Raw genomic sequence first — 22,471 nt, 5'->3', positions numbered from 1 at the left:
ACCTTTCCCTGGTGGGGAAGGAGGGAGTAAAAGAAAATTTTCTTAGTTTTCGAGAAAACTTTAAAACTTCTGTCTATGCTTGAACATTTTCAAACTAGCCTTTGAACGTATATGGAGCCCAAGTATTCACACCATCTGTGTGGACAAAAACAAATAAACAAAACAAAACACTTCAAGCTGAGAATTTAAAGTGGTTCCAAAATTAAAATGCCTCAAGCAGAAGCAAATAAGTGATCAAGCAATGATGCCCACTATAGCACTTCAATTCCAACTGTACTGGAGTTTTAGCCGGTGCAACACATAAGACAAAAATAAACAAAAGGCAGCCAGACTGGATGAATAGTCATCTTTGAAGAAAATCCTATATAATCTTGAAGAAACCAGTTGATGGTACCAAGTTGCAGGATACAAGATCAATATACAAAAATGCAGATTTCTATTTATTAGCATCAGAAATAGGAAATCTTAAATTACCATTTACAAAAGCATTGAAAATATGAAATACTTAAGGATAAATCTAATAGATGTGCATACACTGAAAACTACAAAGCGCAGCTAAGAAAAACTGAAGACCTAAAAAAATGGAGAGCTATACCACATTCATGGACTGGAAGATTCTATATTGTCCAGATGTCATGTCCTCAGTTGGCTCTATAACCAATGCAATCCCAATCCGAATACCAGCTGACTTTTTTGTAGAAATTGAAAAACTGACTTTAAAATTCACCTTGAAACGCCAAGGGCCTAGAATAGCCAAAATAACTTTTAAAAAGACAAAACTGGAGGACTTATACTACCTGATTTTAAGACTTATTCTAAAGCTACTGTATCCAACATAGTGACGTATTGGGAAAACAGTAAAGATAGACAAATAGATCAATGGCAAAGAAAAGACTCCAGAAATAGACCCACACCTATACGGTCACTGATTTTCAAAAAAGATGCAAAGGCAATTCAGTGGAGAAAGAGTAGTTTTTCAACAAACGGTGCTGGAATAATTAGATAGCCACATGCAAAACAAAACCAAACCTTTGATCTGTATTTCTCCCCATAAAAGTTAACACAGGAAGGATCAGACTGAAACACAGAACCTAAAACTAGTAACACTTCTACAAGAAAATATAGGAGAAAATCTTTGTGATCTTGTGTTAGGCAAAGGATTCTTAGGTAAGCACATCTGTAAAAGAAAAAGTGATCATTTAAACTTCATCAAAATAAATAACTCCTGGGCTTCCCTGGTGGCGCAGTGGTTGAGAATCTGCCTGCCAATGCCGGGGACACGGGTTCGGGCCCTGGTCTGGGAAGATCCTACAGGCCGCGGAGCAACTAGGCCCGTGAGCCACAATTACTGAGCCTGCGCGTCTGGAGCCTGAGCTCCGCAACAAGAGAGGCCGCGATAGTGAGAGGCCCGCACAATGCGATGAAGAGTGGCCCCCACTTGCCGCAACTAGAGAAAGCCCTGGCACAGAAACGAAGACCCAACACAGCCATAAATAAATAAATAAATAAAAATTAAAAAAATAAATAACTCCTGCTCTTCGAAAGACACTGTAAGGAGAATGAAGAAAGAAGCCACAGACTGGGAGAAAACAATGCACATCACATATCTGATAAAGGAGGTGTATCTAGAATATATTATGAATTCAATAATAGGAAAACCACAACCCGGTTAAAACATGGGCAAAAGAACTAAACAGACACCACCAAAGAAGATAACATGGATACAATTAGGCACTGGAAAAGACACCGCTCAAGGAGTCACTAGGGAAATACCAATGAAAGCCACAAGGAAATATCACTAAAATTTTTAAAGTCTAAATCAAATTAAAGACTGACCACACCAAGTACTGGCAAGGACATGGACCAATCTGAACTCTCATAACCTGGTGATTATGTAAAATGGTACAATCACTTTGGAAAACTCCTAAAAAGTTACATTTACCATAAGACCTAGCCATTCCACACCTAGGTATTTACCCAACAGGAATCAAAGCATATATCCATACAAAGACTGATACATCAATATTTATGATAGTTTTACTTGTAAATGCCCACAACTAGGAAGAACAGAACTATATCCATCAACAGATAAACAAACTGCACTCTATCCATACAGTGGAATACTACTCATCAATAAAAAGAAACGAACCATTGGTATTTGCAGTAACATGGCTTTGAATCTCAAAGTATGCTGAGTTTAAAGAGCAGACACTCTCCCTCCCCAAAATACATATTGTATGATTCCATTTTAAAATTCTGGAAAATGCAAACTAATTGATAGCGATAGAAAGACTATCAGAGGTTACCTGGGGATGAACAAGGAGGGGAGCCTAGGTAGGGAAGGAGGGATTATTAAGGGGCCCAAACATCTTTTGGGGGTGATGGATATATTCATTATCTGCATTGGCAGCAGTTTGCCCACAGCCCCAAAAGTCTTGGAGACTTGGACCTGTGGATTCACAGCATTCCATAGAAATAGCCTGATAGGAGCTGTGGTATAAATCCAAATGTCAATCTCTAGCCACAGTGGCTCACATCTCTCCTCTGCCTTCCGGAAACAGACTTCCAGGCCTCTCTGCACATACCAAAGTAGTGTAGCCGAATGCTTAACAGAGCATAGACCTAGTCTAGAACTATTCAAGCACTACCACTTTTCAGTGGGGCAGTTTTAGGGACACTGTCTACCCTCTGTGAGGCCGAGTTTCCTCTTCACTAAGATGGGAATAATAACGGAACCTACCTCAGGGTGGTTTTGAGAAACTGAGTTCATGCATGTAACACAGGACGTGACGTATTTTAAATGTTAAATAAATGTTCTAAGCTATTACTGTTACCTCCATCCCCCTTTCCTGGGGTTTCCTCCCTCTTCCATCTTTATGATTCTTATACAGGACCTCACCTCAAGTTTCCTGACCACTCTTCCAGAAATCCAAGGCACAGAGTGTCTAGATCAGGGGTCCCCAACCCCCAGGCCACGGACCCGAAGCGGTCTGTGGCCTGTTAGGAACCAGGCCGCACAGCAGGAGGTGAGCGGCCGGCGAGTTAGCGAAGCTTCATCTGTATTTACAGCCGCTCCCCATTGCTCAAATTACTCCCTGAGCTCAGCCTCCCGTCAACATTATGGTGAACTGTATGATTATTTCATTACATATTACAATGTAACTAACAGTAATAGAAATAAAGTGCACAATAAATGTAATGCACTTGAATCATCCTGAAACCACCACCCACCCCCTTCCGTGGAAAAACTGTCTTCCACAAAACCGGTCCCTGGTGCCAAAAAGGTTGGGGACCGCTGGTCTACATGGTCTAGCTCTGAAATGCAGCAGGACCCTATGGTCCTCACCCCCCATGTCCTCTGCCTGCCTTTGTCTGTGGAAAAACTTCAGCCAAAGAATAAGTTTAATCAGAGAAGTGAGAAAATGCAGAAGCAAAGGAAAGCAGTCCAACAAGACCAAATCATAATAGTTTAGTCAATAAGCATAGCTAAGGACCTTTAGTTCCTTCTCGAGGGCTACAGATAATATTCTGAGCCATATTCTGTGAGCTGTCTTGTAGATACCCTCTGTGTATCTACAGATAAAACGCCCACCAGGTGGAAAAAGTTAACTACATGATGACCAGACTGTAGCCATGACATAACCTGCCATTCCGAGAACTGGCCTCAAGAAAATGGAAACAAACCGACCCTGGAACTGAAGATTAACTGTACTTAAAACAATGAAGACGATGCTGGTCAGACCACCAATGACCAATTTCAAGATGACTGTCAACAGCTGACTCTGCTGTTTCTGCATGCGGCCCCCTCCCCTCCATCTATAACAGCTCTTGTCCACTGGTTGGGGGGGGGGGGTCGGCCTTCAGACAGGAGCACCTCCCACCCCACCCCCCACCGCCCCCGTTGCCAGCATCCAAAATAAAGCAAACTTTCCTTTCCACCAAGCTGGTCTCTTTATTGGCTTTTGAGCGGCGAGCAGCTGGACCCACTTTTGGTTACAGTTCTATGCCATACAATATAATAGCCACTAGCCACATACAGCTGTCAAGCACTTAAAATGTGGTTACTCTAAACTGAGATGGGCGGCAAGTTGAAAATACACATCAGAGTCTGAAAACAGTATAAAAATAAGAATGTAAAATATCTCAAAAATTTTACATTCATTGCGTACTGAAATATGCTATGCAATTGGTTAAATATATTGCTAAAATTAATTTTCACTTTCTAAAAACCTTTTTTAATATGGCTCCTAGGAAATTTTAACTTACATATGTGGCTCACGTTACATATATATATTTCTATTGGTTATTGCTGGTCAAGTTAGACTAATAGTTCCAGGCTTGTATTGCTCTTTCCCCCATCAGTAGTTGAGTCTCCCCAGGGTGAGTCAACCTGTCCTGGCTTCACAAAGTCTTAGGTGGCCCAAGGAATGAGGGATCTTCAAACAATGCCTAGTCCCAACAGTCACCTCCTGCCCAAATCTGCCTACCAAATCCACCCAATGGTCATCACAAACTCAAATCCTTCCAATGCCAATAAACCCACCAACTCCCAACGCAGCCCTTTTTATCTCTGGACAACTCTTGCGAATGAGACACTTCTTCCTCATACTAATGAAGATCTACCTCTCCAGAGGGCTGATCTTAGCCCTACTTTACCTCTGAGCCATTCAGAAAAGGCTCAAGACCTGGAAAAAAACTACCATTTACAGATCACTTACAATGCACTGTGTAAATTTTAGTTTACTATTGCTCTTTGTTACTAGTTTACTATTGTGTAAATGTATAAATTTAGTAGGCACTTACATTTAACCCACATAGCAAAAGAAGTAGGTACTGCAGTTGTCTATCTCCATTTTATAATAGGGTCTACAGGGCGCAAAGAAATAAAGTGACCTGCCTAGGGCACCAATCAGGAAGTGGCCTCTTTCAACCCAGAGCTAGCCGACCTCTGAAAACCTTCACTCAACAGTGCTTTTGTGGTCGTGCCCCCAACATTCCCGTCTCCCAGCCAACCAGCCTGTTAGCAGCCACAAGCTCAATCCAGAAGCAATCTTGCGCTGGCCAGATAAGGATGCCCTTACCTGTCTCAGCAGCCCCAAGGATGTCCAGTTTGTCACGAATGGCAGGTGCCAAGGTCAGAGCTTGGACTGGTGTGGGCGCAGAGAAGCCTAGGAAGCTGAGCCCTCGGAGAACTGGCTTGGGTACAAACAGATCCTTCCAAGCTGATACGTCTGCCTTGTGATCACGCATTTCAGGCATCCACGTCTTTGCTCTTTTGGGCACCTTTGGAGTAGTACCCTGGGGAGGCTCTGATTTTTTTTTCCCTTTCTTGTTCTTCTTTTTTGGAACCATCTGGGCCGGGCTTTCTGATGCCATCTCCCCTACCTCTGGATCAGGACAAACTGTGCCATCTCCCTGGGGCCCTGGCTCAGTATCTTTGCCCTCAAACACTTTCTGGGCACTGCTTCCTTCAGTTTCCACAGCTCTACTCTTCTTCAACTTCATCTTCTTCTTTGAGGAGGTAGACTCTCCTTCCTCCTCTCCTTCTGAAACAGCTTGTGACTTTCTCTTCTTGGGCTCCTCCTTTGAGAAGAGACTGGAGGAACCCTCCCCAGAGGAGACCAACTGATAATCCGTCAGTTCCTCAAAGCACACCAAGTCATCCATCTGTCCGTTTGCAAACATATTTGGGTCAATCTTCACCTGCTTCCATTTTCCCACAACTCTGATGCCCTTCCTCTGAATTCTGCCATAGTTTGGTGGCTCTGGCCTCGATTTTTTCTCTTTCAGCTTCATGGTTGCTGAAAAGGAGAGAAATGTTCCATTAGATTGGCAACTGAGAAGCACAGGGTTCTGAGGCAACAGATAGTTTCTAAGCAGCCTACAGAGTATCACGCCCTGCAAAGAAGTGAAGACACAAAGATGGCTCTAACGCTGATGCTGCCAGCTAGAGAAGATCAAAGAAGGAAAGAAATGTACCCGCAGAGTGGGCAGCTTGGCCTGCAACAGAGGGGACACAGGAGGTGTGGCAAAGAAATATGAGCGAGATCTGGTTTGGATTCCAGATCCAATGCCAACCGCTCGTGTGCCCTTGGCAGCTCCTGCTTAATCCTCTCTGAACCTCGGCGTTCTCATATTTTTAAAAGGGGGGAGGGGTTTACTAGCTAGGTCACAAAATGTTCTCTGCAATAAATAACATTCTGTAAAGCGTGGTGGGTGAAGCCTGCCACTCCCAAGCCATTTTGAAGGCTGAATAAGAACCTGAGGGGGTCGCTGGAGGGTGGGTGAGGGGGACAGCTTTATTAAGAGTGCACAGAGCCTTCTTCCTTCTCAAGCCTTGCCCCAAGAGGGCAGATGCCTTTGCCACCACTCTGGCCTTTGCCAAATGGCTTAAAACCCAACCAGCTTTTTCATTACCTTTTAAGTGATTTAAAAACAAGTGACCTATGAACAAGTCATCAGACTGGAACTCGAGCCACGTTCTCCCCTTTCAGAAAGGCCGAGAAAAATAGATCCTGTGGAAAGACAAAGGGAAACCTTGGTTCAAATCTGGACGCGTCACTGGCCAGCTCTGGGTCTGGGGTGCACGTATTAATCACTGTGAGGCTCAGTTCCTCGTCTGGAAAATGGGGATGATGAGGGTCTGTTTATCCTTGGACCGTCACGCGAAGACAAAAAGGTGACGCACGTCCAGAACCGCTCAGCATGGCGCCCCACCGGCAAAGCAACCCAGAGCGCAACGAAGGCTCACCCCCAGCACGGGCTACGCCGCGATCACAAGCAACCCGGATCAACGATGGGGGGGAAGGGAGGAGGCACATGGGGGCGAGGACGCGGACTGCGACACAGAGAGCAAGCGGGGGTGGGGGTGGGGGGGGTCGCTCCTCCTGGCGCCCGGCCAGGAGCCCGGCGCTGGCGCCTCGCGTCAGGCACGAACCGGCTCACGAAGCAGAGAAACCGAGGGGCCCCCGGCGCAGGGTCGACCAGGCCGCTTGACGAGGCCGGCGGCCGCCCTCTCTGGTCCCGAGAACACAACGGCCTGGAGAGCCCCGCGCTGGGAGGCCGCCTCCAGCTCCTCTCGGGTGCCGGCTCCGGCCCCGGCCCCGCTACGGCTCCGGCCTCGGTACTCACCGTAGAGGGACGCCGACCAACCACCTCAGACACTGCTGCACCAGCCCTCCTCAGCCGCGTCCACCGCAGTTCCGGGGAGGGGCTTGCGCTCACGCACGCCTTTCCGTTGGGAAGGAAGTCCCGCCCCCATTCTAGACCCCGCCCTTAATTCGCTGCGCGGGGCGGCTTTCGCAGTCCAGGTACCGAGAGCGCGGACGGTGGGTGCAATGGGCTGCGCAGGTAGGTCCTCCTCTCGGGCTTAGGGAGCGGGATCAACAGGTGGAGCCCGCCGTACCTCCTCTGAAGGGGCTCTGTTCTAGCTCCTGTATGGGAACATAAGTTCTTGTATTCTTGCTTTGGTTTTAGCGCAGTGGCTGTTTACGTACTGACTGTGTGCCTGGAGCCTCGAAAACGTTTTAGCATTTAATTTACAACTCAACCAGCCTGTATTGGAGGTGGTGTTTTCCGCAGGTTTTCATGCCTCGCCTGTTGCTCACTGATGGTTGGGGAAGGTCGGGCTGCCTCCAATAATCAAGCTAAACTGGGTCCTTTGTTACATGCAGAGAAATCAGCTTCACGGCAGTTAATCTTTTCTTCGATGTGGGGATCACCAGACCATCTGGGAAACCTTTCCCACGCACTGTCTCTATGTCCGGTGACTTTGGGAAGTCCTAAAGGACAATGGGGGAATTCACCAAGCTTAGGTCGAGTGAGCCTCCCCACCACCCCGGAGCCAGCATGGGACACAGCTGAACTCATTTCTTGGAGGAACTTGCCAGTGTGTCCCCAAGAGCCTGGGTGGCATAGTCTGTGCCCAACTGGTGCCTGAAGCCTACGGGGACTGCACTTCCTGTGCTCCGGACTTCCTCATAGGTACTTTTCCATCTGGCTGTTCATCTGTATCCTTTAATATCCTTTGTAATAAATCAGTAATGGTGAGTAAAGTGCTTTCGTGAGATCTGTGAGCCTTTTGGCAAATTATCAAACCCAAGGAAGAGGTCATGTTACGGAAGGCTAGTCTGTGTGCCTGACAAACAGTGAGGCCAAACAATACCAAAACGTCAGTTCGGAGCAGAGAAAGGTATGTTGCAGGGCCCTTCAAGGAGACGGGTGGCTCATGCCTTAAAAACCCAGAACTCCCCAAGCTTTCAGCAAAGCCCTTTTATAGGAAAGGTGAGGGAGGGGCGTGCTGAGTGGTTGCAGACTTCCTGGTGTCACATCCCTTGTTCTTGAGGTCAGGTCACGGTCGGGTCACCATGTTCCTGTTAGCCTCCACCAAACAAATGTTATTCTCTGTTCTGACAAGGAAGGGCAAGGTCCCAGGGCACAACTTTCACCCCTCGAGGTCCAGGCACTGCCTAAGAGGAGGGGTTCCCTGTGCAGACAGGTTACCCTGCCCGGGAGCCTTAGTCCAGCAGCCGGTCTGGGTCCTCCCGCCAGTGCCCAGGCCCCGCTAAGGAGGCAGATCTCAGCTGCTGGCGCCCGCAGGGCCAGGTCCCCAAACGCTGCTCAGCTGTCATCACTGAGGGACCCAGGCTCCCAGAACCCCAAGGGCCCTCAGACTCCTCAGGCCGCCGAGACAGAGGCCAGTCCCATGGTCGGTGACCCATGGAGACCGCTGCACGACCAAAACAACCCAAAAAACCTGTTCTGCTTAAGTTACCTAGAGTGACTTCTGTTATCTGCAGCCAAACCCTGACTAATAGATGCATTGAACACATACACACACACACACACACACACACACACACACACACAAAGTTATCTCTTAAAAATGATTTTTAGTATTAGCAAGATTGAACACGTTTTCAAATATTTATCGGCCATGTATAATTGTCTTTTTAGGAACTACCTCTTCTAGTCTGAGTTCCTTTTTAAAGACAGTTCTTTTGAAAAATTGTTTCATAAGAACTCTCTTTACGTTGGGGATTCTAATGATGCAAAGGGTATTGGGTTTTTTTTTTTTTTTTCCCCTCAGTAGATTACATGTCTCTTACCCTTGTTTGTGGTGTTTTTTTTTTTTTTAATTATTTATTATTTTTATTTTTGGCTGTGTTGGGTCTTCGTTTCTGTGTGAGGGCTTTCTCCAGTTGCGGCGAGTGGGGGCCACTCTTCATCGCGGTGCGCGGGCCTCTCACTATCACGGCCTCTCTTGTTGCGGAGCAGAGGCTCCAGACTCTCAGTCTCAGTAGTTGTGGCTCCCGGGCCCAGTTGCTCCGCGGCATGTGGGATCTTCCCAGACCAGGGCTCGAACCCGTGTCCCCTGCATTGGCAGGCAGATTCTCAACCACTGTGCCACCAGGGAAGCCCTGTGGTGTTTTTAATGTCACATGTGGTCTGATGGTACCAATATCTACTGTTCCATAGGTTGTCTTTCTAGCTGTCTTCTAGTGACAGGAAATTCAGAGAAACCAATAGGCCTGTTTCTCCAGGAGGGGGATGTCCCTCATGCCCTGAATTCTGCCAGGAAAGTAGATTGGATACCATGTGACGTGGAAGAGGGGCTCCTGCAACCTTGCTGTGAAAACCTCTCCCCTCTGTGTCCCATGGACAGTGTCACCCAGTATCCCAGGGGAAACTGGAGCAGTTTTTGCTGAGCTGTTTGGGGCTGTTGTCCTAAAGCTAAGCAGGGGTGGGGGTGGGGGACAGACAGGTCCTAGGTCTGGTCCCTCATGTCCTTGTATTGCACGAGGGACAAAGCCTCATTTCCCAGGACATTCAAGCATATTCCAAGCAGAGGCCTCTTCCACCCCTGATTCTGCCCCTTCTTTCATTTCCTGCCCCTCCTTTTCCCCCCAGCTTCACACTGAGATTCTCACTTTCCCCTTTTTTCTCCGTATTCATTCTTTCATTCAAAACACATTTACTGGGACTTCCCTGGCGGTCCAGTGGTTAGGACTTCGCCTTCCAATGCAGGGAGTGTGGGTTCGATCCCTGGTCGGGGAGATAAGATCCCACATGCCTCACGGTCAGAAAACCAAAACATAAAACAGAAGAAATAGTGTAATAAATTCATTAAAGACTTTAAAAATGGTCCACATCAAAAAAAATCTTTAAAAAAAAATATTTACTGAGCTCCTGACCCAGGGGAAGAAGACAGGCAAATCTACACTTTTCATGAGACTTATTCCACTAGGGGTAAGGAACAGAAAGAAGTAAGTGTAATAATAGCACCTATATTGTGAGTGCCTATGTGCGTCCAAACTAAGGCACATCAAGGGTAATTCACTTGCCAAAGGTCACAACTAAGGATTCCAACCCAGGCACTGGTCAGAGATCATGCTGTTAACCAGCAACCCATACTGCCTCCTTGGTTATTACAGATATGAGATTAGGGCTCTGTGCCATTTGTCAGCCAAGGTAAAATGTTTTGTGCTATGAATTTGTAAATCATGGCAGGCAGGGGAAGGACAATCTCATACAAAATAAAGTTCACAAGAATTGCAGTCGAGTTTTATAAAAGGAGGACTATGGATTTCTCACATATCCAAGAAGGGATTTTGAGAGGGAAAATAATGCTCCCGCGGAAGACTCACCCACGCAGGCCTCACCCTTGCATTAGCGTGCAAAGGTGAGTTCTACCTGGCACCAAGCCTGGGAAGAGATAGACTCACTTCCTCCTTGGACCTTTGGGCTTAGACGTCATCCAGCATGGAGGGGATGGAAAAAGATATGCCATGCAAATGGAAATCAGAAGAAAGCTGGAGTAGCAATTCTCATATCAGACAAAATATACTTTAAAATAAAGACTCTTCACTGCATAATGACCGAGGGATCAATCCTAGACGAAGATATAACAATTGAAGATATAACAATTGAAGAACATTAACCTCTTTTCATTTGACTCTGGATTTCTCTTAATTTCTATACTACTTCACTTTCCTGGTTCTTTCTGCATGTTAGAGATCCTAAACCATAAACTGGTATTCATAACATTTCTTTCACATGAAGTACCTGTTATCTCATCTGCCAAACCCATTTAAAATGGACTAGTGGAAATTGCCTCAGAAGCCAAACAGATTGCACCTGTGTACAAGGGACCAGGTGTCTCTGAAGGGCTCCTAGATCTTTTGTATTCTTGCTGGCACGGTGTCAGGCTGGCCAGGCTGGTGAGTGGCTAACAGTTCAGATTTTAGGTGATCTAATCCTTAACTTGATAGATGCTGGGTGTAATCTACAGATTCTGCATAGAAATTAGCACTTACCCCTGGGAGAGCCCCTACCAGCTGTCAAGTGCTTTACCAAATAGCTCTATACTCAAGAATGCGGCTTCTGGGTGAGGGAACAGTCGTAGTCATTTTACATGGGGTTAGAGAGAAGTCTTGGATGATGAAAGATTTTAGCTAACCTACACGCTATAGGTAAACATTTCCAAAAACATTGCATAACCTGAATACAGAGTGAATTGTTTTCCAGTAAATACTGGCTTCAGCATTTTTCAAAAATCAAGGAATGGTATATTTTATAGAATGGGAAAACTAAGAAATGAAATTTGACCTGTTGTAAAACTAGGCTTTAGTGCTGTTGAATTTCAATAATGGGCATACAGGGTACATTAGGAGTAAATGTGAAAGAATAGGGTCATGATGGAATCTGATACAGGGTGGAAAACATTTCTCTTAACCAGAAACACTGGGCCCTAAGAAGTTGTCTTAGGGTCAACCACATGAATTTAACATACAAAAATGGCAATTTAATTTGGTTCAAACATACATTTCAAACTTTTGTCTTTTCCTTGTAAAGAATAAAGTTCAGTTCACGGTATACCAGAGTTAAAATTGCACAGATGTCAGTATTCCAATAGAGAAAAATCATTTTTTTTAAAAAGCAAAAAAATAAAATTTCAGTTCAGGTAGTCAGATATTCTTTTATAGTCTTACTACTTTAGGGAACAAACCCTTCCTAGGTATAAAAATCTGGAAAAAAATGCCATAGTTGCCACCCTATTAATAACTAGTTTCCATGCCCCATATTTGTTGGAGAACCTACTTTGTGATGTTTAAATTTTTACCTTAAGGTGCCTCAATTTCCCATTTATTAAAATGGCTGTATTGCCTCTAGAATTAAAGCTGAAGGGGAAAAGCAATTTTTAGCGATTCCCCTTATTCTACCAACTTGTTCTTGAAGCTACAGTCATGCCCAATGTTCCTACCCCCAATTTTTTTTTTTTTAAAACCTTCGACCGGGCTTCCCTGGTGGCGCAGTGGTTGAGAATCTGCCTGCTAATGCAGGGGGACACGGGTTCGAGCCCTGGTCTGGGAAGATCCCACATGCCGCGGAGCAACTAAGCCCGTGAGCCACAATTACTGAGCCTGCGCGTCTGGAGCCTGTGCTCCGCAACAAGAGAGGCCGTGATAGTGAGAGGCCCGCGCACCGTGATGAAGAGTGGCCCCCGCTCGCCGCAACTAGAGAAAGCCCTCGCACAGAAACGAAGACCCAACACAGCCAAAAATAAATAAATAGATAAATAAATTTAAAAAAAAAATAATGCTTGTAATTCTGCTGGCAATGATTTATCAAGTATTTTTTCCCTTGGCTTGACGACCTGAAGGAAGGAATGGAGAATTCGCCGCCTAGTCTGTGGCTGAGATGGAGCTCTGAACAAACCAGCACTCTCCCAGCACCAAATGATATTAGGGCCACTTGATTACAAATGACTATGCTAATGTACTGCTGTTTCCGTCCCCAAACCACGGAATGAAACATCTCTCTATGACAAAGAGGACTTACTTGATTCTTCTCCTGGACCAGAGGATAAGAACGGTGACCTCAAGGAGGAGAAGCACTCACCAGATGAAGAGGAACAGTACTTCCTGGGGTCCTGCTTTCCTTGCCAGGTGTCACCAAGCTCTCTTTAAACTCAGAACACAACCATTTTGATTCATCGGCCCCCATGGAGCCAACGCTTGAGAACTGACCTACTATAGGCCAGGACTCTGCTTTAGGTATGGATGAGGCATGCTCTTTCAGAAGCTGTGAGAGAATAAAAACGAATGTACCGTCACTCCAAACACGTGAACAGAAATGCTGTGACAACTCAGAACACGGTTTTCCGCCCTTGGAATGCCTCGTTCACAAGGAAAGGCTGAAAATATTAGCGACCAAGTTCATACCCATGGGTAGTTTTTTTTTCCTTCTTTGGGAAATATTTTTAAATACTGAAGATATTTTATTTTAATGGAGTAAGTGGACACAAGTATTCTTCTTCCAAAATTCTTTGATTTGTACTAAAAGCAAAAAGAGATTAAAAAAAATAAAAAGAAGACCCATTTTAGTAGCGATGTCAGATAAAGCACCAACCTGCCACACGAAATTAGATTTCTGCCTTGAAGTTGCAATGGTTTAACATACCTAAACAATACTAGGAGGTCAAGCTATTGTATATTTTGACGCGTATCATTTGAAAGAGGTTTAACTCTTGGGATCTAGGCAGCTGTGACGCTCTGTAAATAAAAGGGAATATATTTACATTTAGATACATACTACCATAAGCACTGCAGAAGACTGACCTGCATTTCCTGCTTTGTCTGATATTTATGCAAAGCTGCAGAAACAATTCAGAAAATACTGGGAAATTTTATCCATTTAAACTCGTACCGAAGGTCTTCCTAGAGGCTGGAGATGGCAACAACAAAAAAAAGCCTCAGTTCCTGCCCCAGGGGAGCTCATATTCTGATGGATGTATTGTTTAGTTTATACGTACTATTTTCCTTATCACAGAGTAGGCATTAATATTTATAAACGCACTTCCCCAAAGAGCCCAAATAGTTCTCAACTTCCACCCTGGGTGCAGCATGGCATAGGAAACAGGACTGAGCCAACAACAGGACTCGGCTTCTATTTTGGGCTATTCTGGGCTCAGTCCTTGATCAGGTACATGGCCCTAGCCAAGGCCCTGGGCTTCTCTTTACACCTCAGTGGAACAGACGTCTGATCACCCATCTTCCTTGGAATGCAGCTATGATGCAACACGGGTTCCCGACAGTGGAAAGTGGCCGCAAACTCTAAGATGCTACTCCGCTTCCAGTAAGACTGGGATGCTGCACGATATGGGCCATCACCGGGCCGTTCTGAACCACCGGCCCACAGGCTAATACACACTAGTGCTTACCCAACACTCAGCACGTGCCTTGCATTCATTTCCTCATTTAATCCTTAGGCAATTCTGTGAGGGAAGTACTGTTGTTATGCCCATTTTATGGATGTCAAGAGGGGTTAAGGAGCAAGTCAAGGTCACACGGCTTGCAACCAGGTCAGGATTTGGCCCCGGGTGTGGGCATCCGCCCACAAAGCTGTGCACTTAGCCAGTATGTGGGACCCTCTCCTCCCCAGGTCAAGACAGAAAGATGGTGGCTTCGAGACCTTGCCCGCTTTCAGCTGTGGTCTCACTTACAAAAGGAAATTAAAGTGAAAAGTTGTCATTGGCCGGGCGGAATTCTCACACAACATAAATAATTTATGGAAAAAGAGGGGCTTTTAAGAAAGCCCCTTTAAGGAATTTACTAAGGTCGATAAACTGACTCCTAGAGAGAGGTGGGGAAAACTTTAAACCTTAACTTGCTGGTTGTTTAATTTTGTTAAAGACCTTTCTTGGCTTATTTTCATACCAGCAGCAAATGTCATTGTCATAATTACAGTTCTCAGGGCAATGGTTTAGCAAACAAAACACATCATAGCTCAGCTGTAGTCTTCACTCAACACTATTTTCTGTTCTGTGTTGAATTTGTGTTAAAAATCCTTGATGTGCTGATCAAAAGCTATAATACTTATATGAATAAAAAATCTCTAACTATCTTTATTACAAGAAATAAAAAAACTAAAAATCCTCCACGTACTTTTGCCATTTAGAATCGTTAACTCTACACCTATAAATGAGGCAAAATGTTAAAATACAAGTAATTACTGGAAACTATAATTAGACAATCAATTATCAAGTGCCTACTATTTGCCCAGAATTGTGCTAGAGATACTATGAAGCTGCCTTCAAAATATACCAATTATAAATGAAAAAGGACAGAACATACATTAAATTTTTAAAAAATGGTAAAATAGTAAAAATTCTGTTACCTTCCTAAGCCTAAAATGTCCCCAGTTATCTTTTTGATTTCCTTCCTTGAAAGCGTCCCGGGGTTGAGCCAATAAGGTAAACACTAAAAAGATATAAAGCACAAGTTACAGAACATAGTGATTTGTGGACTCCCCAAATCACAAAATATGCAGGAAAACTAACATTAAGCAAGAAATATTCTAAGAGCCAACCCACTTTCTTGAAATGCCTCTTCAGAGGAGTAACTGACACTTAAAATCATTTTTGAGCACATCAAGTAATGGTGGGACACCCACGGGGTATAAGGTACCAGGCAAAGAGCTCAGCAATTTTAAGAGAAAGCTCTCCGGCTGGGATGGGAGGGGTGGGGTGGTGGCACTCAGGTGAGGGGCAAGATCTCCCGGCCTCCACTTCAGTGCCTGAGGACCAGGAGGTGCAGACAGTGACAGGCCCTGCTCTCATCACGTCCCGAAGGACAGCCATCTCCTGCCGGGCCCCTGTGTTCCAGACCTCACATGGTGTTCAAGGTAAGCACCCCAAGTTGCTAAGAGACCACGTACTTTGTTTCTGAGAGGTCGTGCTCCTGGATGGTATCTATCCACTCCTTGAGGGGAGCGGCGTTACAAGCCATCAAGTAGCTGATGAGGTCAGCTTTAAAGTGTGTGGTTGATTCTCCAGATCTGTGGGTCCCATGGACTATTCGTGGGTACAAGGGGCTCAACCATATTCTGGAATGGAAAAAAATATATAACCTTTAACAGTCAGAAGCACAGCTGATCACAGTGGTACCTCTGTATTGATTAGGCACTCACCCTAAGGAGGAGGTGAATTCTCACTACCTCTCTCCACATGGTAGGTAAGGTCACCCTTATAAAACATGAAACAAATCTGACGGCACCACTCCAATGGTTCCCATCATATTCAGAATTATTTTTGAAAACCTCACTGTGAATTTAAGACCCAGTAAGACCTGGCCTCTGCCCGCCTCTCCCAACTCAGTCTCTCCATGCTCCCTCCTTCATTCACGCACCTTCCTTATTCCCTCCCCCTCGCACCTCTACATCATTTTTAAAGACTTGATGACAACAGTTAAGTGCTCTACTCCTAATTGCTATAGCAACTCCACACCACCAGCAGTAACCCCAGCAAGGTTCTGCCCATGCCTACGTCAATGTAGCTCTTTAACCAAGTGGAAAATAAAAGTTATCTAAGAAAAAATGTATGTGCAAATATGTTTTCAATAAACAAACTCACTTTCATATATAACATATGGGATACATATAATCCCACATCTGGTGTCTGGAATGAGTATAGACCACATTTAGTCATGTTATATTAACACTAACCTCAGACTTTAAAATAATTCAGTAAAAAAACTTTAAAGACATCTTTCATCAATTCTTTGTCAGTGTACTTTGCCAAAACTTCTATATCATACCCACAAATGGCAAACAACCACAGCTAAACCCAGTCCTTCTGTGAACTGGTCCCTTGTAGATTACAAATAAGTATGGCTTCAAACTTCTTGTGCTGTTTCTTCAACAGCAAAATCAGGTTAACAGTCCTGCCTCACCAAGGCGCCCACGAGGTAATGAACAGGGTCTAACTTAAAGCAGCCTCAGCAAGTACGAGCTGTGTCTGCCTTTTTCCCCTTCTTGGCTTATTTCCACCACACTTCTACCCAACAAGCCAAAAGAGAAACTGCCCAATTCCTCTTTCACCCAGCAGCCCTCCAAGGAGACTAGTAAGAGGCAGGCCGTCAGGGCAGGAAGGATCCAGAACCACGAGGATCCCGGCTGTGCGTCTTGTGAACTCTGTACACGTTTCTAGCAGGGTGGCAAGTCACACCTTCCCTTCCCACCTCGAGGTGACCCCTCGCATGAGGGGTTATACTTGCGACCAGGACGGGAGTCCAGGCTCTGGACCTGGATCTGCTTCTACCTGGCTGTGTCATTCTGGGCAAGCTCGGTGACCCCTCTGGGCCTCCCTCTGACCCTGTGCGTGTAACACGACCATGTCGGGCTGGCTGGCTAAGGTCTCTCCTCCCAGTAGCAACTCGGAGCCCGCAGGGTGAGTGGGGCTCCTCCTGGATTAGAGGTCCACTCACGAGAGTAGTTCTGGATGAGGAACATGACAGACGACGACTTTCTAAACCAGGATACCAAGATGTGAGGCGTTTTTAACATTTCATAAAAGAAGAAGAGAAATCATCCGGGGCCAAGTAATTTTAAAATTGAGAAATTAACAGGCGGACCAAGAAGCAGGTGAAAAGGATGGCTGGAACACATGTGGAGGAGGAAAGAATCAGCAGAGCCATGACAGGCTGACTAGGAAATAGGATTACACAAAAAAACTACTTTTAAATATTGGGTTGGCCAAAAAGTTCGTTTGGGTTTTTCCAAAAGGTCTTACGGAAAAACCCGAACGAACTTTTTGGCCAAGCCAATATTTTTAAGAAAGTTACAACCCACGACATGAAAGTACCAGACAGAGTAGAATCTAGACTAACCGTGAGATAACAGCACCTCCTATTCTGGGGTGGCCGGCAGAGGGAAGTTAGAGGTAGATTTCATACCCTTGGTACTTTGAGTTTTGAACCACGTGAAGTTACCTAGTCAATACATTTTTTAAAACATTTAAATTAAAAGTTTTTTTTAAATAAAGGAGAAAAATGAACACCCGAGCCATTTACCCTTAATCCCTTCCCCATAGTAGCCAACCCAGAGACGCCTAAGGAAACAGGCCTGGCTGCCTATAAGCTCAAGCTCCAGAGGGCTAGAGGCTGTGGGTGGGATTCTTTGAGCCACAGGAGAGCCAACTGATAAATCCCTTTAGCTACGTTAATTATTGTTCCCCCAAGAACAAGCTATGTTAATCTCACTTCCTTTTTAGATGGGGCTACATGAGTCACGAGTCCCAGAATCCAAGCTAGCAGCTTAGAAGCTCGTGGGGCAGCAAAGACCTTGTTAACCGGAAGCTCGGTGGACCAAGAGCACTGCGGCTGAGGCTCTTAGAGACAGTCCATCCCCGAGACCCTGAACCCATCGCAACAACGCTGCATTCTGAGAAGCGTACCTTAAGTGGGACACTTGGAAACTAGAACATGTTTATAGGAAAACCATCAGGCAGTGGGGACAGGGGATCAAGCTACCTGCTATGGTGGGGAAGGGGAGTGAAGAGAGGACGACACACACCTGGCTCAGGGAAAGGCTGTGTGAGGGAAGAGGCAGCTCTGGTGCTGCACGGCCCACTCAGGTCCAGCAGGCCCAGAGGATGGGGGCTGGGAGGCTCTCTGTCTCAGCTCAACTGAAGGTCTAACTTGGGCTCAGTCAGAGCCCCGGATTAGGGTTCCAGCCCAGGCTGGGCAATGGTATGAGCAAGGGAACGAGGAGGAGGATGCAGGGGAAGATACTCGAACCTTGAAAGGCTGAGTTCCTTCTAACACAGGAAGGCAGAGACGTGCAGAATAGCTTAAGTGAAAGAAAGCGAAATTAAGGCTGGTCATAATGAAGCCTTATCGGGAAGGAGTACAAAGGGTGAAACGATTTGAACAAGTCCCTAAAATCCCTAAAAATAAACCTAAACTTCTCGTAAGAGATCAAAACCTAGATCTGGCATATATGCACCAAGGACCAAGGGTTAGTAATTAAAAAAAAAAAAAAAAAGCCATGAAAAACCTTCACGTTCAATTCTTTTGGAGATTCACAACCATGTTACAGGCTCTAAAAAGACAGCCGTTTAGATTTGTTTTATGGGAAACTAAACTGACTGGGAGTGAGGGGACATTTTTAGTGTACAATCAACCCCCAAGCTTTCTTTTGACACCTGCTGGGAAGTGGCAAGCAAAAGTGGGTGCAGGAATAAGTGAGGACCAAGAAAGTTATCAGGAGGGTCTTAATGGAAAAATAATAGGTTCAGACCTTTCATTTTTCATCCTCTTTCCTGCCTCAGATCCTTGGATCTACTTGGCTGTAGAGTGTATGTATGATGCTATTTTGTAAAAACTAGAAAAAAACTACGGTGTATAAATATGTATGTTTACAGGTATAATAAAGGCAGTTATGGATGATTATGTGCTAAACGGTTAACACCGGCTACCTCAACAGAGGAACTGGCGGGAGGTAGTAAAAGAACACTCTCACTTTTTTTTACATGTGTCTCTTTTCTATGCCATAATTCTGGGTTTTTTCACAATTAAAAAACAGGAGAAAAAGAATAAATCGAATGTTCTCGCTTTTGACCTTTCTCAGCGCACACAGTGACTACCAAGAAATGGCCGGAACCCTACAAACCCTTGTGTCTTCTGGTGCCAGTCGGCGTGAATGAGGTTGGAGGTGTGTATGACAACCCGGAGGCCTTCTTCGTACAGCAGTAGCATCATTTTCCTTTAAAAACAGAAAAAGGATCAAAAAACATTAACAGCACTCTCATAATACCTTTCTAATGCAAATGCAATAGCTAAAGGAGTGCTTTAAACTCTGATTACAGTATCCCAACTTTGAACATTTAGTCTTCTTTTCTCCTATACATCATCGCTATCAAAGTCTGCTTAAGTGACAAGTGGAAAAGCACCTTCCAAAATGCTGAGTATTTGCTGGTATATGAACTTTTTGCTCCATCCCGTCCACGTGGCCAGTCCCGGCACTTTAAACCCCTCCCCACTGTAGCCTGGCTCCTTATTATCTGTTCAGCATCACCCATTACTATCAGGGACAACAGGAATCTTCCTGTCCAGTGTTTTCAGAGTATGGTCACAACCTCTCGCTACGCCGTGGCTGCCTAGCATTAAAAAAAAAAAACTGCAACAGAATAAACTAGAAACTCAAGAGTATACTGCATATATTTAAGTGCTGGTTCGTGACACTCTTGTTTCAGCACTTATCAGTACAGACACGTGCAGCAGACTGAAATGACAAACGCATTTCCTACTGTGGGTTGCAGTTTAAGTTTGGAAGATGCTGCATTTTCAAGAGACTGATCCTTCTTCATACTCTACAGACGCCAGACTTGTCACCAGCGTGTACCTGGGCTTGAGGTAAGTCTTCCCTTTTCTTCTCCCTTTACTCAAATCAGCCCTAGAGATTCCCTTCTTTCCCATGGGGCCTCCCCAGTCATCAGATTATTTCTCTTAGTTTAATTCCAGTGAGAGGGAGGGAACAGGACAGATAAGAGCTTTCCATCTGAAGCTGGAAGACCTAAGTACCAGTGTTCATCAGTTAGAAGTCATAGGACCCTATGTAAGTCATTTAATATCTCTGAGTCGTTCCATGTCCCCTGAGCCTCGGCTTCTCACCTGTGGCATGAAGGATCAACTCCATGTTCACTTCATAGGGCTGATGTGAGAATGAAATGCAGTACGTGTTTTGTTAAATGTAAAACACTCCAGGTGTACATTCCCTCTACTGCTTCCATGCCTTGCTTTACTTTGCCATCTACTTTCGGATGATTCTTGGCCTCCCAATGGTTTTCTAATTATTTCAGGAACCTAAATTCTCTCTCCCCCAACTAGAGATTCATTCAAGGCAGTAACTCCGCCTTATTTCTATGGAGGCCAAAATGCTACTTAACATTTACTGATGGAAGTCAGTTTACACGTGGGAAAAAAATGAACCACTGGTTCTCTCAAATAAACAACATCCCAAATACTATCTCGATAGAATGGGGTTATTAGCATTAAAAAATACAGAAAAGACTATACAAACACAGAATGAGATTTAGCTCTTGCCAGCATGAGAATTTAACCCAAGCTGGCAAATGGTAAATTAATGCAAAGCTGGAGAAATGACAGCTGTTGAATCAATCTTCTTTCCATGTATGAGATGTGCTCCCTGAAATCTGAGCAAATTTACATACACAGTTGCCAAATTAGTAGTTGACTGTAATTAAGAATAAGCCAGTTATGAATTCATGATTTAACTTTTACAAATATTTCCATTAGTTAAGGCAGCAATTAACAGGAAAATCATGCACTAATGTCAGTGAATCCTATCAAATAGCATTGAGAACTAATCTAAGGGGAGTCATATTAATCTTTTCATAGCCAAAATGGCATGTCCCAATAAGATCAGAGCTAAAAATGGATAAAACATATAAAGAAATGAGGTCTTCCCTGAAGAATACTGACCTGCATATTATCTATTAAGCTATGGGGGTGGCAGAAGGGACATTTCCCCTATTTGAAGCTGTTCCTGCACAGGGGGGAGGCAAGCTAATGTCTGTGGAGCATTTATGTACCAGGCATTGCTTTAGAAGCCGCACAGAATGCTAGCACACTGAATCCCACCCAATCCAGAGAAGGCGCTATTGTTCCCATTTTACAACTGCAGAATCCGTGGCTAGGACAGGTCATGGGGACTATCCAGCTCCCCACGTGAACCAGAAGCAGCGCTTATTTGGGTCACACATGTTGGATCCTCCTCTCACTGTGCACGGCTTCCCTTGGGCTGGACAGGGCCGCAGCTACTTCATGCTACTGGGCAGGAGTGGGTCACATGGAGGGGAGGCCCTGCTACAGCCCGAAGAGGAGAGAGGCCCATCCTGCAGTCTGCTCCTGGCTGCACGGCCACATCTGACGCTTCCCTCCCGCTGTGGAGTCTCAGGGCCGTGGGAGGTGCCTTTGCTTCCCGCTCTGGGGGCCACCAAAGAGCTTCAGCATGTTAAAGCACTATGAGATAAGCCCCGGGACTCACAGCATCCTGGAAGCAGGGGTACAGCTCGTTCACCGTCTCTAAGAGGACCACGAGCTCCTGGAGGATGGGGCTGCATCTGGTCACTTCCAGATGCTCCGCAAGTAGTCACCACCAGCTGACGCAAGTGTGACCCCGGAGACTCCTTCAGAGTTACTGTGGCAGCTCCACTCTGTCGGGGGAGGGCGGGGGACGCGTTCACACCTGTCACCAGGAGCTGGAAGGCTTTCCTTCTTTCCTAGCTCATGTGTTTGTCTTGCCTCTCTCACCCGAAGACTAAAAGCTGGAAGGACAAACACCATGATGTCTCCAAACACTTTACGTCCCCCCGAGCTGTGCTTCAAGAATGTAATAGATATTTAATGAATAACTCTTAGAACATTTTAAAATGAACAACGGAAAGTAATTTCAAGGCATGAGTTCAATCTCCTACAAAATACTGGCATTTTAACAAAAAGTAAACCACACACACACTACAGAGTGGGGAAAGGGTCTATCATTACTTCCCTAGGCACTTTCAACTCTGAATGAGGAACTCTGCTGGGTTTAACCTGCAAAATGCATGTGTTGGAGGCGAAGGAAGAATGGACTTGCAAAGCGTGTGTGTGTGTGTGTGTGTGTGTGTGTG

The 22,471-nt window shown here is 45.2% G+C and overlaps 1 protein-coding gene and 1 long non-coding RNA gene across 5 annotated transcripts in view; one reads left to right on the top strand and one right to left on the bottom strand.

Annotated features, from left to right (window-relative positions):
• The window catches only part of LOC130706872 (ATP-dependent RNA helicase DDX24-like), a 13,975-nt gene extending 6,705 nt beyond the window's left edge, over positions 1-7,270 (bottom strand). Inside the window, exons 1-3 of one of the 2 annotated variants that reach the window (XM_057539542.1) lie at positions 7,132-7,270; positions 6,418-6,515; positions 5,082-5,801 (exon numbers count right to left, since the gene is read on the bottom strand). In XM_057539542.1, coding sequence (XP_057395525.1) covers positions 5,082-5,796 — 715 coding nt within the window. In that variant the 5' untranslated portion in view covers positions 5,797-5,801; positions 6,418-6,515; positions 7,132-7,270. Of the gene's footprint in view, positions 1-5,081; positions 5,802-6,417; positions 6,516-7,131 lie in introns of those variants that run through there. The other variant, XM_057539543.1, reaches the window with a different exon arrangement.
• On the top strand, positions 7,257-22,471 carry LOC103000612 (uncharacterized). 3 transcript variants are annotated; one of them, XR_009006912.1, is made up of 6 exons: positions 7,257-7,350; positions 7,674-7,983; positions 12,662-15,684; positions 19,408-19,491; positions 20,033-20,192; positions 21,609-22,471. It is a non-coding gene; the product is annotated as an uncharacterized LOC103000612 (long non-coding RNA). The 3 variants fall into 3 exon arrangements; XR_009006911.1 differs by having other exon boundaries at positions 21,484-22,471; XR_009006913.1 differs by lacking the exon at positions 12,662-15,684 and having other exon boundaries at positions 21,484-22,471.

This window comes from Balaenoptera acutorostrata, unplaced genomic scaffold (genome assembly GCF_949987535.1).
Source record: "Balaenoptera acutorostrata unplaced genomic scaffold, mBalAcu1.1 scaffold_606, whole genome shotgun sequence".
NCBI lineage: Eukaryota > Metazoa > Chordata > Mammalia > Artiodactyla > Balaenopteridae > Balaenoptera > Balaenoptera acutorostrata.
Note: the sequence above shows the minus strand (reverse complement) of the source record. Positions and strands in the feature narration are given on the sequence as shown.